This window comes from Strix uralensis, chromosome 10 (assembly GCF_047716275.1).
Source record: "Strix uralensis isolate ZFMK-TIS-50842 chromosome 10, bStrUra1, whole genome shotgun sequence".
NCBI lineage: Eukaryota > Metazoa > Chordata > Aves > Strigiformes > Strigidae > Strix > Strix uralensis.
Genome location: NC_133981.1, coordinates 22,463,009 through 22,479,986, shown reverse-complemented (window position 1 = coordinate 22,479,986; position 16,978 = coordinate 22,463,009). Strand labels below are relative to the sequence as shown.

The following is a 16,978-nucleotide window of genomic DNA, read 5'->3' as shown; positions in this document are numbered from 1 at the left end:
CAGATAGCCTGAAGTAATCATCTATCTCTCTATTGAAGTCTGAAACAATTAAAAGCTTGCATAATAATTCAGAAATCAACAGAATCAACAAAAGAATGGTTGCAGTCTCCTTTATGTTGTAAGCATCAAAACCAAAAACTGCATGGAACACCTGCACTGTATGGCTGTGACAACATCAGACATGGGAAAGATCTGCCAGATTTATTCTCAGCAGTGTGTTGTTCTGTCTAGCTCATCACCAAACTGGTATTATCATCAATAATTTGGCAGCACTCCCTTGGGAATCTAGGTCATCTTTGATCTCCCACGAACACTGCGCGAACCACTTTGACAAAATGCATCAGTCTTCGTTCTGTACCTAGACTCAACTTCCAATCTAGCCCCCCCAGCCCCGCAAGATCTAGAGTCTAACTATATCTATAGTCCAACTACAGAAGAAAAAAATACGTGAATACTATGAAACTCTTTTATGGAGGTGATGATGGTGGCCAGCAAATTATTTAAAGAAACCACAACAAAACCAACTGATGGTAAAGCATTTGGACACCCATGGCTGAGGTGGTCTCTAGCTGACTGGAAGTTCTTGACATAGAAAGAATTATAGCCACTGTAAACCATAGAAAGATATCTTTATAAAATAGAAGAACAGAATGAAACAGACATATTTTGCATTAAATGGACGGAACCTAAACTGCATGGATGCCAAAGAAGTTAAAATACAGTGAAGAGAAGATGAAGCCCTTTCAGTGCTCCAGTAAATTCATAACAACCAGATTCTGAAAGATCACAAATAAATTTGAGTCCATTTGAAAAAGTGCAAGTTGCCTATGAGTTGCCTCAGGTCCCTTATTGTAAATAAAGATAAGGATTTACATGCCTCCAAGTTGAAAACCAAATAACTGAATCAATAAAAAGTTGTTTTTGAAAACATAGAGTACAGACCTTTCTGCATGCAGTACAGGTCATTTCAACTCAAAGTATGTGAAATGGAGTTATAGCACCAGCAAAGTCTTTTTTTTTTTGGATTCAGAGCAGAGAAAAATGAAGAAAATTATAAATGGGAACAGGATAAAAAATAATGACATTTTTATGAGACTAGAGTTGGCAAATCCTTCAGCACGAACAGAGAAACCAGAATATTTGCTGTTAAGGGACTTGCTTTGAAAAGGCCTTAAGCATTTCAGGTTAAGGGCAACTTATTAAGCCATAACATTATTCTCATGGTACTGGCACTCGATAGTATTACTCATTACTTTGTTTCATTAAAACACAGCAGCCATGATCCCTGCTCCAAGCGACATATTGTAACCCACGCAAAGATTTCCAGCACTACTTACCATATCAGTGGTAAATATTCTCTTACTAAGTGAATAGTATGTGAATGCTCAAGTACCTGTATACGGTACAGGCACATCTACTGTATTTCACACCTCTTTTTCTGCATTTTCAAATAACTGAGACTGCATTACTGCTAATTCTTTTGGAAGCTAACATGTGCAAATCAAATACCGAAACGCAAATTTAAGAAAATAAAAATCTTCATTCTCCTAAAAAGTTTTTCTAATTCTCTGAAATAATCTGCTTAAAAAATATTAGAGTGTATGTAAAGCTACATATTAGGTATTTAATTACTTATTTTACAACATTATTTTAATGTCAATCAATCAATAACTTTTGCCTTCTTTTGGACAAATTGTCTTCTTTTGGCAGCATTAGCGATACCTGTGAGTTTAAACCAAAGTTACAATGCTCCTTTTGTATTGCTAAGACTTCTTTCTTCCTTTCATACATATTTTGAGAAATTATAATCTTTTCCATGTTCAGATATATGAATGCATATTAATGAATGAATATTTAAGCAAATTAATTTGCTTTCTTCATTGGTGAAACTCAAAGCTTTACAATAAGCAAATGTGGCAAGTCAGTCTATTACATAACTGAACGATTTAGCATAATTAGTTAAAAATATGGCAGAGTTGCATACGGAAAGTGGTAATACTGTACAAATGGGACAGTTGCTCTAAAGCATGGAGTAAGACTTTTATAATGTCTTGTACATTTTAGAGGTTTTGAAAGCAATATAAATCAGTGGTAAATACACACTATTTAGAATTCTATCCAAGCTATCAATTCTATCTTTTATATCCTCTTCAGTATTGCTTTAAAGTGGGTTCATTAATTTTTGTCTGTTGTGACAAATTCTTTGCAGATTCCTCTTCTTTTGTGAGGTTAAGATTATTCTCCCTAGCCTGCTAACTCTTTTCCCTCCCTGCAAGAAAAGTTAAGCATATCAGATCTCTAGTTTCCAATCTAAAGAATAAATTTATTTTATTTTTGTCATATCTCTGTACTCACGGAACCCAAGTATTTGAAACTGTGTCCTTGGGTTCCTCTTGTAGCTTTGATCACATTACTTGCCAGTATTCTTCTTCCAGAGACCAAGAGTTTGTAAGACTGGACCATAATATACTGGGTATAGTATCTATGGCATCTAGACACAAAGAAGGTAAATGAAATAGTGTGTCTATACCCTATCTTTGGACTTTATCTTGGACTCCTAGCATTACTTTACCGTAACTTTAGGTGGATATGGTAGATGATGCCAGCTCTGCTCACAAACTCTTAGTTTGCTTTCTGGCTGTTCACACAACTGTCTTGGCCAGTTACAGATAGATGCCTGACTTAAACTGGAAACAAATCTGACCTGCGATTGTGTATGCTGGTCAGACTACTCTGAACATAGAAATTCCACCTGGAGCAGCTCTTTGGTTCTAAGGAGGAAGGAATTACAGTCCCTTATGTGATTTCAAGCTTCCTCTCCTCTCCAGTCTCACACTGAATCCGCTGAACTAACTCACCTCCAAAACTGAAGGTGGGCACTGCTGAAAATCTCCCTACCAGATTTGTCCCCATTCTTTTACAGAATACAAAATATTTCAGCACTTGTATACTACAAGGAGGGGGTGGTCCTGGATTGCACTGATCACTAATAAAGAGTGACAGGGTGTTAATAAAACCCTTTCTTAATCCTATAGGTAAAATAGGTGAAGATAATCACCTATCCTTTGGTTGCAACTGTTTGTTAACAGACAACTCTTGGCTGAGTTCTGTTCTGGCTGTAATGTAACCTGTGGCACTACCAACACTGTCCTGCAGTCTCTAGTTATTTCAAAGTAGTTTATCCCAATATTCAAATGAAAGTCATCAGTATTATGTAATTGAGCAGTTAATGCATCAATTCTGGAGGTTTCCCTTATGATACCGCAAAATAAATTAAGGCTGTAAAGTTAAGAAAGCTTTTTAGAGTTAATTTAAATGAGGAGTCTATGTTCTTAAAAACAGACAGGTGTATCTTTAGCAGATGGTATAAATTTGTATTAGCACCATCAAGAATTATCACCAGGTAAACTGAGGATTTGCTATGAATTTCTACTTTGATACACCCAATTAAGTAGGAAGAAAACCCCCATTTCATAGTGAGGGTTACAGAAAGAGCATAAGTACACAAGAAGCCCTTCCTCTCTCCACTATTCAGAACAAAGAATATGGATCTCAGAATGAAGGAAAAAGTATACACCTGGAAGTAATACAAGCATATCATCACAGGAACAGAAAAAGCCATTTCACAGAGCAACCCTATATATGGCCTGTAAAACCCAGATTCATTTCAGTTGTTTCCTGGTTTACTATGCAATTATTTTAGATCACTGGACCTAGAAACTTGACCTTTACATCTTCAAACAGCTTAGACTCTGTTCTCCTGAATGTCCCCTTGATAAATGCTTTCAGTGAGCATATAAACCCGCGACGCAGTATAGCCACTGCCATATTCCGACCATGCTTTCAGTAGTCTGTGATCAGAACAACAGAACTGCTACAGTGCAGGAACAGAGGCAAATGAGCAAGAATTACTGGAATTTCTGTAGTAGTGGTATTTACTTCCTTTGGATATACAAAATACTGTTGGATCTCACAAAAGTGTTTGTGATGAGGCAAAATCCAGAAGAGCAAACGTCTTTCATAGACTCTTTTGAGAAAAAAAAAGAGTCTATATATAGGCTTTTGATTAAAAAAAGCAACCCTCCTCCTCCAAAAAAAAAAAAATCAACGAGACTTTTGGACAAGAATTTTTGCATTGAAACATGAAGTTTTGAATAAACTCAAGGTCTCTGCAGTTGGGGCTCCCGCACTTCTCACTGTGGTATTTACCCTTGACCCATATTCTGGGTGTGATCTTCCAGGAATTGGAGATATTTATGTAGCAAGTTTAAGCTACTGCACTCCTAAAAGGAAAAAAAGTTCTGATAGAAGTTTTAAGTAATCTTACAGTAGAAGGGTGAGCAAAACCAGCTGCATATTGTGTATGTGAATGTTTTCAGTTTGGTGAATGGACCTATTTTTATATATATAAATTCACTTGAATATAGAGGCCTTCAAAATTCCGTACATACATATTATGTGTCCATAGTTCTGCTTTATTTCATGCTGCATACTCTGACTCATATGTAATTGCAGAAAAACACTTTTGTTTTCTATTTTTGTACATTTGGATGCTTTCCTCTCTCTGTTCCCATGAATATTTGGGATGTCATCCTCAACCCATCCACACAACAATAATACAGTTTTATTTAGATCCCTCTCCTTGTGACGCTTATTCTTTTCCCTACAAGAGCAAGAGCATCCGGCAACAGCTTGTGTCACACACTAAAGAGACAGGTAGAAATAAGTGCTCAAAAATCACTCCTCATATTTTAGGTAATTAAATGAAAGGGCTAACCTGAGGCAATAAAATATAAGAAAAAAAAGAGCTGCATGAGTCATTACCGCAACCTTGGTCATAATTCTTAGTAACTTACATCTTTCTTTTCCTGTCAACATACTTTTTAAAGTCTCATTTCAAGGTTTTTGGAGCAAAGCTGATTCTGATTATAAACTTGTGTGACATGAAATAATCTTTCCTGATTTCTAGAGAGAAAGACTGCTTAAGAGTGATGGAGATTAGATTTCTACTCAAACAGCTATGCCGTAGTCTGTAAACTTAGTCTGAAGTGAACTGGAGGCTACATCTGAAACACAGATTCTTCGTGAAGATGCCTGTTTGAAGGATGTTGCTACTGCTAGTTCTGATCTCAAACCTAAAAAGGGATCTAATTACCTGGACATGTCAGGACTCACTGCTCTTATTTTCTTAATGAGGGCTAACCTACCCTGAGCAGCAAGAATATTCAGCAGAAAGAAAGGAGAATAAATAAGAGACTTTCATCTGCAGTTTAGTTAGCTGCCCATTTTTGGTGCAGTGCCAATAATGGAGGCACTGTTTCTAAAATTTGCAAGTGGCCTTAGTGGTGCATAAAAGGAGCTGAATCCCAGGGCAAACCAGGAATACAAATGGCTGGCACAGCCCAGCACTATGGTTTCCTCTGCATGCAGAACTGCACATACTTCTTCCTTCGTGTGAGATCTCCATTCTTCGTTCTCAATATTGGAGAGGGGAAGGGCTTTGTTTATGGGCCTCAGAATCTATTGCAAGGCTAAGGGACAGGATTTAGTCCTTATTTTTCCAAAAAGCAGCTAAGGCATCCCAGTCTAGACAACCTTGTCCTTCCATTCATTAATCTACCTCTTGCTGAAGGACTGAAGTTAATTAACTATGGAGATTTCCTTTAAGCTGCAACTGCCTAATTAAAAATATATTCATTTACAAATTGTAGGTATTACATAATTTATCACTGATATAATTAATACTCCAGTGCAGATAATATTTCAAACTGGATGCATCCATCATGATAATAATCTATAAATCCTTTTAATTGTAGAAGAGAGTAAAACATTTTTCTTCTGATAGAAACCAAACCCCAGAAAAAAAAAACAACTGAACTAAACCCAACTTAAGTAAAACAACAGTTTAATAGTCGTCTGTATTTCTCATAGTACTGTGATCTTAACACACTTGGCAACTTTGTTCAGGATGTAGCTTGAGCGTTTTTAGAGCCCAAACAGATGACAAAAATAGATTTTCAAAGCTTCAAGTGTCTGCCTTCCTCCTGTCCATCTTTAAAATTTATACTCTTCTTAGCAGTATTTTTATTTTTACTTATATTTTATTTACATTTAGGTTTATATGTTTAAAATAAGAAAGCACATAATCAGTTATGATTTCTTGTTCTTATGTCCAGTAATATCTTCAATATTTTCCTATGTAAGTATTTTTCATTATATAGTTGCTGATATTTAACAGATACTGGAGAAAAAAGGTCTCCTTTATTCATCAGTTTTTCCCTTCTCCCTTACCTCTATTTCTTAGGATAATAAAGTTAATTGGGAGAGTAAACTCCAATTAGTTTTCCTTTTTGAAGGAGTAATAAACTTGATTACTTTTGTTGAGTAAAGTTGCCCATCTTCAAACAATAGTACTGTGACCAATAGGTTAAGGAAACAGGCATCATCTTAAAACTTGTATAAGTACAATAATAGTATATAAAAGAGTATTATAAAGAATATATTATTTAATAATACTAACACTGAGAGTAATTCTCCACTAAACAGTTTTGCCTTCATTAATGCCTTAAGAAAAAACTCCGAGTCTAAAGAGATACTACTTTTAGGGAACATATGCATTTCAGTGGACAAAGCACAAGGATTTACTTTATTCTGATTCCATCTATATCTATGATTTGGTATGCAGCTTTTAGTATACTGCTCAATTCTTTGTGTCTCCTCTTCTGTGAAAAAGCTGGTCATATTTCATTGCATACGTCACTGTAGTGTGGTAAAATTAATCTAATGGCAGTGAATTTCTTTTAAAAAAGCCCCTAGTATAAGTAGTTCCTCATGACCATAAAAATCTCTAATATACAAGGTGATGGGACAGTTTATTTACAGGTAAATAATTAGTGTAGCTAATTTCAGAGAGAAATCACCCAGGTTTGGGAAAGATGCAGTTAATGCCTAAATTTCTACCCTTATTGTATATAAACATTTCTGTATTGTATAAAACTTAACGCTTTTCTCCTGACTGTATAAAGACAAATATATCCAATGTTATACTGAGATCTGAACTTTACCCAGTTCAAAATTACCTTTTGTTGATGTAGAAATGGTTGGGAGGTTTTTATTACTCTTCAGGAAAGAAGGAATAAAAATATTCTTAACACAGTTCTAATAATGAATGTCCGATAGCCAAGCTGATTGACTAAATAGAACACTGTCCTCCTGTAACTGCAAAACGCTATGGCCCTGGTAATCAAAGCAGCAGTTGCTCAGAGAGGCAGCAACTCGACACTATGGACTCAGCATAACCGTGGAGGCCAGTAACTGCCAGTATGATTTCTGTTCTGAGGCTCTACCTGACCCCTGCATGGCTTTGATCACGTCAACTTCCTTTAAGTTCAGGCACCTGAGACAACCTTCAGCTACAAAGTGGGGATAAAAGTTTAAATTTTATAAAAGTACCACGAGTTACAAGATACGAGTTCCACAGAAATGCTACATCCTACTACTGAAATGTTAGAGTGAATGTCTTTTGAAAAACAGTATATATTTTTAATGCAGAACGAATTGGAGGCAGACTGCATTACTGGCCTTGGAATATGAAGGGTATGTGTATGTATTTCATACATGCAAATTCCTCATAAGGAACCAATAACTGTCTGACAGATAAAATGACATTATTACACTAAACAACCAGAGGTTGTTCTCAGTCAAAGAGAGGAGAAGCCAAGCCAGCCATGTTATACTTGAAACCATTTCTTGAAAAGAAGTGCAGACTAGGAGGAATCCTAAGTTATAACCACCCTCTGAACCACGAGTGAAGAGAGGGAGATGGCTAGGCCCAGGAATGCTAAATCAGGAAGTGCTTGTGGTTAAAAACAGAAGCAACCACATGAATAAGAGGTTTTAGGAGACAGCTAGACGACACTGATTGAAAAAAAATATTAAAGCACAGAAAAAAAGAAAACCAAGGAGGATTAAAAGGCCCCAAAAAATCTGTGTGCATTTGAATCTGGTTTCAGGAGAATAGAAAAGTAGAGGCTAAATAACTAAAGATTTAGACATCCTGTAACAGTAAAACTTTCTTGTCATTAAAAAAAAATAACTCAATTTGGTCTTCCATCTCCATCTGGAAGCTTTTCTCTTAAACAAACAAATGAATGAAACACACACAACATAAAAATAGTTTTCATTTTCTTCTACATATCCAGAAAAAGATCTCTTAATGAAAAACCCCAAAATGTTATACTTTCAGCCTTGCATAACTGCATGGAGACCCTCTGAGCTATCACTGATCATCTGTAATGTTCCTCTCGGATGCTAACAAGCAGAATTTAATAAAAAAATGAAAATGAGTGATGTTTCAACATTAAACACAAGGGGAAAATAGTTTTAATTATCCTACAAACATTTGCATTGAATAGGCAGAAAAAGATTTCCTGCATATAAACCATGTTATGGTATTAATAAAACAATGGAGCTAGCTCCTAACTGTTGTCTCACCCCTTACCTTCTATAGTGAGTGAAGTCTTTAATGAGAAAACCTTTTTTTAGGAAGTAATGATGCAAAGGAAAGCAACGCAAAACAAAACAACATGATTCTAATTTGACCTTTCCAGCAGCATAGTACACACAATCCACAACACTTTTAATCTGGAATTAGATCAAAGCACTGAAGAAGTACTGTTAATTTGTGGGAACATAACACATCTGCAGATGATTAAAGAGATGCTGCCACTTACCATTTGAAATGAGGAATTTGCTGTTCATACTTAAAAGAACTCTTTTCTTCCAATCCTACCCAAGTCTAAAATGCTCCTTTAAAAGAGTTTAAACGGCTTGAGAGGAGGGAGCATTGTGCCAAAAGATAGAGGACTCAAGCTTTGAAGCTGTAGGCATCTGCATTGTGTTGATTACTACATCCAGTTTGCTCTGCTAATAAGTGAGGAAATGAGAATTGCCCATTATTAGATGGGACTGACCTCTGTTTGGCTGTAAGGAAATTTACAATCTGGGTTTCTTATTCCTTTTCTTTAGATATGATGTTTAGAGGTCAATCTATCAAAGAAATGTTTTTTGGGGAAAAGCAGGATTTTGATGCCAAAAGATTTTCTTCTGCATTAGCTTGATATTTTTTTCAGTGAGTGGGAAGTATGAGGAGCGGTTAAAGCCTGGAACTGGGGCTGAGGGAGGCTGCAGAATCTCCCTCCTCAGAGATACTCAGCTGGACACAGCCCTGAGCATCCTGATTCAAGCTGAGCAAGAGGTTGGACTAGACCTCCAGAGGCTCGTTCTAACCTAACTTATTCTATGAAACATCATGTCTTTTTCATACTAATTTTGATAGAACGGTTCCTTTCATAATGAAAAAATAAAAACAAAATAAAAAAGAAGTGTCAGAGAGTTGCAGTCATACCGAAGAATATTTTCTGGTCTCTATCCCACCTGCAGATGCAGATGTCCTTGCACAGATCCATCTCTGCCCAATTGTGGATCGAATGTACAGTTGAAGTGGGGTTTGACCGTTGATTGCTCCGGCCTTTGCCAGTATCTCTCCATGCAGATACAGATTGTTTGTTCCAACAAGTACTACAGCTGCAGAGGAGCTGTAATAGTGGCCATCCAGAACCGAGCGAAAACAGGACTCTCAATACTTTGGGGAGATAGAAGTCCCTAGAGAAATTTTGGCCATGTACCATGTTCTTAGAATCCTGTTGTTCTCTGTGCCTAACAGTCCTGGTATATTTTAAACAGCATATACAAGAGAGATGACTCAAACAGATAGGAAAAGAAATAATTTCTTTCATAAAATCTCATACTTTCCTTGTTTAAAGGATAGGAAATAAATAAAATGCATCAAAAGAGGGTGTAAGTAATTTATACAGGTTAACACAACTAACGACATGTTATTATGTTAAGAAAAATGCTAAAATTTGTAGTCTCAGAAAGGTGAATGAAAGACCGTTCTCTTCTTGTCTTCTGATTTCATGCATAAAATTTATGCTTTAATCTTGTCTAGCATGGTCTTTCAGAGTGTTCACTTCAAGTCTATTTAACTGATTAACAATTCTTCGGTCATTAACAGAAGTGTCCCTTTCCTTTGCCCACTGTTTATAATGATGGTTGTTTTATAAAATTTGATGGGATTCAAGTATTTCAAAGATTTTGATGGACCGTTTTTGTCAAAACTGAATGGTAACTTAATTCAGATTTCCAGATTCATGGAAATTCAGATTAATATCACAGGCAGCCCACTTATTTTTATTTTCAGGAGTTAATCTAGTGTTCTTATAGTAACAAGCCTTAAAATCTACTTCTAGCTAAAGTGTAAAATGCTAAAATCTATCAATATAATTTTCGCTATCGCTTATAAAATTAGGCATACACTTATTTGCATTTAAATCTTTTTTTCTATTACAGTGATTAGAGCAAAAATATCCAGCGAAAAGGTGGTTCCTGCCAGTGATGATCCTCTTGATACCCACAAAATGATCCGGTATGAAATCAAACAAATAAAGGTACATGGAATCACTTAGCTATTTTGAAGTTCAATGCTGATAACCTATGTATATGACTACAGTTTAGCCCTAAATGCTTTAAGCTGGAAAAGGCTCCAGCTGCCTATATGGTTAGACCCAGGTGAACTACACAGAATAAATCAAAGTAGGGATTAAAAAAAAAAAAAAAAAAGGAAAAAAAAAAAGAAAAAGAAGAGAAAGCTGTTCTGACATTCATGAGCTGCTTGCTAAATAACTGTATTTTGATGAAATTTTTTGTTATTCACAATTGCTTTATGAAGACTTCATGAAAACATACTTCAACCTATGAATGGTGTTTGACACATTTGCTGTTTCTGGCGGATACTTGATCACCTATGTTGCATTATGATATTGCAACTCTCTGACTGGATGATGCAAACTTTACAAACAGAGGAAAGCATTTCCAGCTGGAATAGCAAGGACCTTTGTTCATAAGCGAATAGGGGTATTTGCAGAAACAGGAGACCTTCCCTGATGTTCATATAAACAAAAATCCATTTATATGAATGGTGCTAGGAAAGCAAACACCAAGTGGGAGTACCCAGAAATACAGTCATTCAGAATCTCACAGATTTTTCCATTATTTGATCAGCTCCAATAAGGAGACATACTCATTAATGTACTTTAAGAAGACGTATCTTGATCCAATTCAAGTCACCATCAAACTCTCACTGATGTAAAACCATCATGACCTACCTGTTTCTGGAATACACAAAAGATAGGTAGTCTCTTTCAATTAAAACATGTTAATGTGCATTGGTGGGGTTTTTTGTTTGTTTAAGTTTTCTAGGTGGTTTTATCTCTCATTTTTCATAGAGTATTATTCTGTGTTATTTGTATTGATTTGTATCATTACATTTATTGAGAACACAAGTAGATCATTATGAATGGCTATGTGCTTTCAAAAAAAAAAAATTCAAGCCTTTACATTGTATCGGTAGATCACCTCACAGGAGCTTTACTAAGAAAAATCGATGGTAAACAAGAATATTTCAAACTATTCACAAGGATGGTTATCACACATGACTTCTGTTAAGGTTTTATAGCAATTTCAACAGGCCAATTCTTGTTAAAGCAAACGCCAAAACTCTTCACCGTCTGCCATTTTCTGTCTTCTTAAAACTATTAAGGATATTTTCAAATGTTTCTTTACAGAAATAAGTATATAAATACCAGAGCAATTCTCTTTCCTCCCATTAGCACTAATTTTCTGTCGCTACTCTGCAACACTTCAGTAACTTTAGAGAAATGCAAATCATTTTATACTTCATCACAAAAAAGAAGAATGAGCCGTCTAGTCTGTGTCATTCTTTTCAGTCTATAGTCCTGTTCTGTAACAGCCCACTGAAATCTCTGAAATACATTCATATATTGGAGCTGCTTTGGAGTTTCTCCCAAATTTTCCGAAGTAGAGGCCTATTCAAAACTCAGGCATCAGTAAGAGATCTTTATTTAATTCCACTAAGCTTCAGAAGGCAAGTCAGCTAGGACTGGACAAAACAGAGAGATTTATTTTCTAATAAAAGATGTTCTACATCATTACATACAAGTTTAGACTAAAGACAAATGGGTCATAATAGTCCCACCCTTCAAATTCTTACTTCTGGCCAGAAGAGAGTTAGGAGAGAGGTAGGAGCTGAGGCCTCCACCCTGGCACACAGGCTGCTCAGCTGTGTTGGGACCCAGCTCCCTGCTCAGCATCTCTAACAAATCCAGTAGAAGGGTTTTTGTTTGAAAACTCCATAACACAGAGTGGGCAAGTGAAGGGGGGCTTCTGTAAACTGCAAATCTTTTGTGGGACAGCTAGTAAACTCAGTGTGGTGCTGAAATAAATCCATAAAGGCAACTTTGCCTGTACCTGGTAAATCATACAGGAACTGACAAAGAATGATGTAATCTGTTATATTCTAAGCATATAATTCAGAGGTGGCATACAGGTAAAAATTAAACAGGACTGGGTATACTGAAAAAATTACTGAGAAATACTCACATTTAAATTAACAGAACTTTAATAGGAAAGTGTTATGGATAACACTGTAAAGTCCGCATCAAGTTGCAAAAGTAAAGAGAGAGGAATTTTAAATAGTTCATGCTTGGAAAGATTTGGTCAGTGTAAAATAATAAATTAAAATAATGTTGTATGCAGTCAGCCAGATATGGCCACCTCAGTGAAGTGGGACAATTCACAGACTGACTAACAACATCACAGAAATAGCTTGTCAGAGGTTTTCAAACCGAGCCTCATGGATCTGTGACCTCATTTGTGTATCTTGGTTTTCCAAATAACTGAGAACTTGGTTGACCAGAGCAATAACTTGATAACACAATTTCTTACCTCTCCCCTCAGATGAGAACATTTAAAAGAATCTAATCAACAGTGTATGTCAAATGGTAGAATATTCTCTTTTCACTATTACAGTCTTTCTTCTATTGAGTGCTTTACAGACTGATTTCTCAAATTCTAAATTTGATGACTCACAGTTATGATAAACTGAACTTTCAGTGTCAGATGGCACTGGTCACATGTTTCTGGCTAACCCTGTGCATAAACATTTACAGGATTGGGGGGATATGCTAAGAATTCACTTTATATAATATAGAAAGTAAGAACAGACTCTCTAATCATCTCTTTTGAGCTGTAAGATCTATCAAGATCAAACGTGATTATCAACTCAGTATTAGTTTTGGTGAATACTTTTTAAGCCACACATATATTCACACTTCCCTCAGCAATTCTTCTCCCCTCTTGGAAAAGAAACACAGAACCTATAATGGCTACATTTACTGCAACTGTAAATTCAGCAAAATGCTGCTGTTCCTCTGTTATATTACTCTCTGGGTTGTTTGACATGTAACATTAGTGCGGCTGGTTTATGCTACTCCTATTACAGAAATTATATTTCTGTTATTTTAAATCCAGTGCATTAGACTTAGCATTAAAACATTGGTATTTTGGGACAGAAATATTAAATATGATTTTGCTATTAATTTTCAGAAGTAAAAAACCAATTATGATGGGGTTTACTCATGTTATATACATGGGTTGGCATGTTGAGAAGCCATACATTTTTTCAATTACTGTTATTTTCTTTTATTGCAGTATTTCCAGCATTATACTAAAGAGAGAAGAAAATACATAATTTATATGCAATTGGATATTTGTCATCATAATATTATTGTTATTGACTTGGTCATCACACTTTCTCTGAGGAGCCAGTTAAATATTAAAACAATGCCATTAGCTTTTGCGACATTTTGTCCTATATTATCAGAATAGTGAAGTAAGGCTCAAGATACTACTGTCATACATGAAATCAACACATTTTACCAAATTCACAGAATCACAGAATCATCTAGGTTGGAAAGGACCTTGAAGATCATCTAGTCCAACCATTAACCCAGCACTGACAGATCCCAACTTCACCATATCCCTCAGTGCTATGTCAACCCGCCTCTTCAACCCCTCCAGGGATGGGGACTCCACCACCTCCCTGGGCAGCCCGTTCCAACGCCTGACTACCCGTTCTGGAAAGAAATGCTTCCTAATATCTAGTCTAAACCTTCCCTGGTGCAACTTGAGGCCATTACCTCTTGTCTTATCACTTATTACTTGGTTGAAGAGACTCACCCCCAGCTCTCTGCACCCTCCTTTCAGGTAGTTGTAGAGGGCCATGAGGTCTCCCCTCAGCCTCCTCTTCTCCAGACTAAAGCCCCCCAGTTCCCTCAGCCGCTCCCCATCAGACCTGTGCTCCAGACCCTTCACCAGCTTCGTTGCCCTTCTCTGGACACGCTCAAGTAATTCAATGTCCTTTTTGTAGTGAGGGGCCCTATTATTAAAATAAATTAAACTATTATAAGCAAAATTGCTAAGTATTTTCCACACAAGCTGCATGAATGGAAACCCTCTAGAAGAATCAGACTTATTTTACAAGAGGGTGGGGTCCCCTCACAGTGGGAATATGAGGAGGTGCTTAAGCTAAACAGGTTATCTACACTTTACAGTGATGCATGCAGTTTTAAAGCTAGATATTAATCACTATATAAAGCTAAGAAAATAAGCCATGATATAGTTGAAGAGAATAAAGAAGAGAAAAGAAATGTGAAGGAAGATGCCCGAGACGCTGAATGTAATACAGACGGTCTTAAAGAAAAGTCTTCTAAAATCTTAAAGCAATAGCCACGTACTGGTCTTAGCTATATACCTCAGGACAGGGACAGTGTCAATATAGACTTTAGTATCAGGCTCACATCTTTCTATTCACCCAATTCCTCACCCTATTTTCTATCTCAATAAAGTCCTACCAGAACCTCAAATGTAAATGGACCATATCACAGTTCAGAATCAAATCGAGCCATCTTATCCCTTTACAGAGAAAATATCCACACTTTTAGGAAATGATAGAATATGATTGAGAAGATCAAATATGATTTACTGAGTTAAACAGCAGATCTTAAGAAATGCTTTAACAAAATATCTAGGTCAAAACCCAAGATAGGTCAGACTGTCATTTCAAAAAAACCCCAACAAAACAAACACCAAACTAATTTAAATATTAACTAGATCTCCATTATAAGTTGCCACGGATATTTATGTGGTTTTTTTATAGCTAAATCAATTTGTGTTGTCTGCGTAATGCCTCAAGTTAATTTAGATCAAGTGATGAGATATTAAAAGAAAAGCTGTACCCTACTATACATTGCAGCCCAACCAAAGGTTTTTGAATGTAGAGAGAACTCGACTCAGGGGATACTTGCAGAGTTCACGTAGTTACTATGTACTAGACATCTGTGCCTAGTACCCACACCCTGAATGAGGCAGATGGAAGGGCAGCAGAAGCAGGGGGTTCAAGGTTCAAAGATGGCAGGAATCCAACAGGTCTTTGCAGGAGTGGGGAAGGTCTGGGCTGCCCCTGAGGCGCTGGGTCAGCAGTCAGGCAGATTCTCTGCAACATAGGTGCAGCCTGCTCCTGCTTCCTCGTTTGGCCATCTTTCCGAGAACTTTTAGCTTGAGCTGACGTACCAGACTACTTTTTTCTAATAAAATAAGACACATTTTCATCGTCATTATATAAGCTTTCTATTATTTTCACTGCTGCTTTGTACAGGATACCGATTTGTTTTTTGTTTTGGTTTGGTGAATTTGTTTTTTCTACTAAGTATTCCAAATCCACATCTAATATTTTTGGATCAGAAGCCCAATGACAACAACTTTGCCTTTTTTCATTCCGTAAAGATGGCTTCAGAAAAATCAGCATATTAGAGTGTATTTTCTAGTGCCCTGTATTATTTAAATCTCCTGAGAGAACTTGAGTAACACAAACACATTTTCCAGTGACGCCAGCTGCAACTGGGAGAGCCTGCCCTTGGGGAGCCTTGCGATTGTCCACAGCTGTCAACACACAGCATGATGTCACCGAACGGGGCCCCTGAAGTGTTGGGGTTTCAGTTATGTCATATTAGGTGATGACAGGCACTCTGAGGTTGATTAGCATCTTATGGTTCCTTCTCACGTTTGGACACAACTCAATTTGTTTTGATCTTTTAATGGTTTATTTAAGAATTATTTTCATAGTTGGAAATGCTAGTTAAGGAGCAGCCAATCTGAACACTGCACAGGCTTTGATCCTGAGCTTGTCCATTTTGGTGCTGCAAGCTATAAATTCTAAGAGCTGGATCCCATTTTCCAACAGTTATTTGAGAAGGTTGCACTAGGCAAAATTCTGGATGTGGAAAACCACCTTGCTTTAATGACTGAATATAAGAACAATACTCAGTTTCTTAGCGTGTCTCATGTCCTTGAAGATACACACCATTACACCGATCAAGATAAAATTTCACATATTAATATATTGAGAAATTTTTGCATCTTAAATTGCTGCAGCACTTTGTTTGAGATGAATGCTGTCTCTGCATTACTCCTTAAATGGAAGATGCCAGTAGAACATGAATCGAAGAGAAAGCTTTAAAGATCCACTAAAAAGACTGAAAAAGCACATTTAAAGCCCTGTAATTTAAAAAAAATCAAGACCCAATTTCCTTCTAAAAATAACAGACACATTTCATTTAGTGTAGAGAAGGGGTCTAATTGTTGGCATATTCTCATATAAGTTCAGACTTTAGAGCCTTTTTTAAAGAGATGCAACATATATTTCTTTCAGCTATTGTTTGCAACTGTTTTTTCACGTTTGTTTTCCACCACTGACTTTCTGTTTCTGATATTTTTCAGATGTTTAAAGGATTTGAAAAGCTCAAGGATGTCCAGTATGTCTATACCCCTTTTGATTCGTCACTCTGTGGAGTGAAACTGGAAGCTAACAACAAAAAACAGTATCTTTTGACAGGTAAAATGTAACAAAACTAAGGTACCTATAAAACTAGAAGTAACTACTTAGATTGACTTTGCAAAAATATGCCAGCCCTTGTTAAAAAATAATACACTTATGTACTAA

General features: G+C 36.5%; 2 protein-coding genes across 2 annotated transcripts in view; one reads left to right on the top strand and one right to left on the bottom strand.

The window, feature by feature from the left end:
- The window catches only part of SYN2 (synapsin II), a 196,375-nt gene that overhangs the window by 73,668 nt on the left and 105,729 nt on the right, over window positions 1-16,978 (bottom strand). The window lies entirely within an intron of this gene.
- TIMP4 (TIMP metallopeptidase inhibitor 4) overlaps window positions 1-16,978 on the top strand; it is a 31,163-nt gene that overhangs the window by 9,635 nt on the left and 4,550 nt on the right. Inside the window, exons 2-3 of the mRNA XM_074879727.1 lie at window positions 10,411-10,508; window positions 16,756-16,870. Coding sequence (XP_074735828.1) covers window positions 10,411-10,508; window positions 16,756-16,870 — 213 coding nt within the window. The remainder of the gene's footprint in view (window positions 1-10,410; window positions 10,509-16,755; window positions 16,871-16,978) is intronic.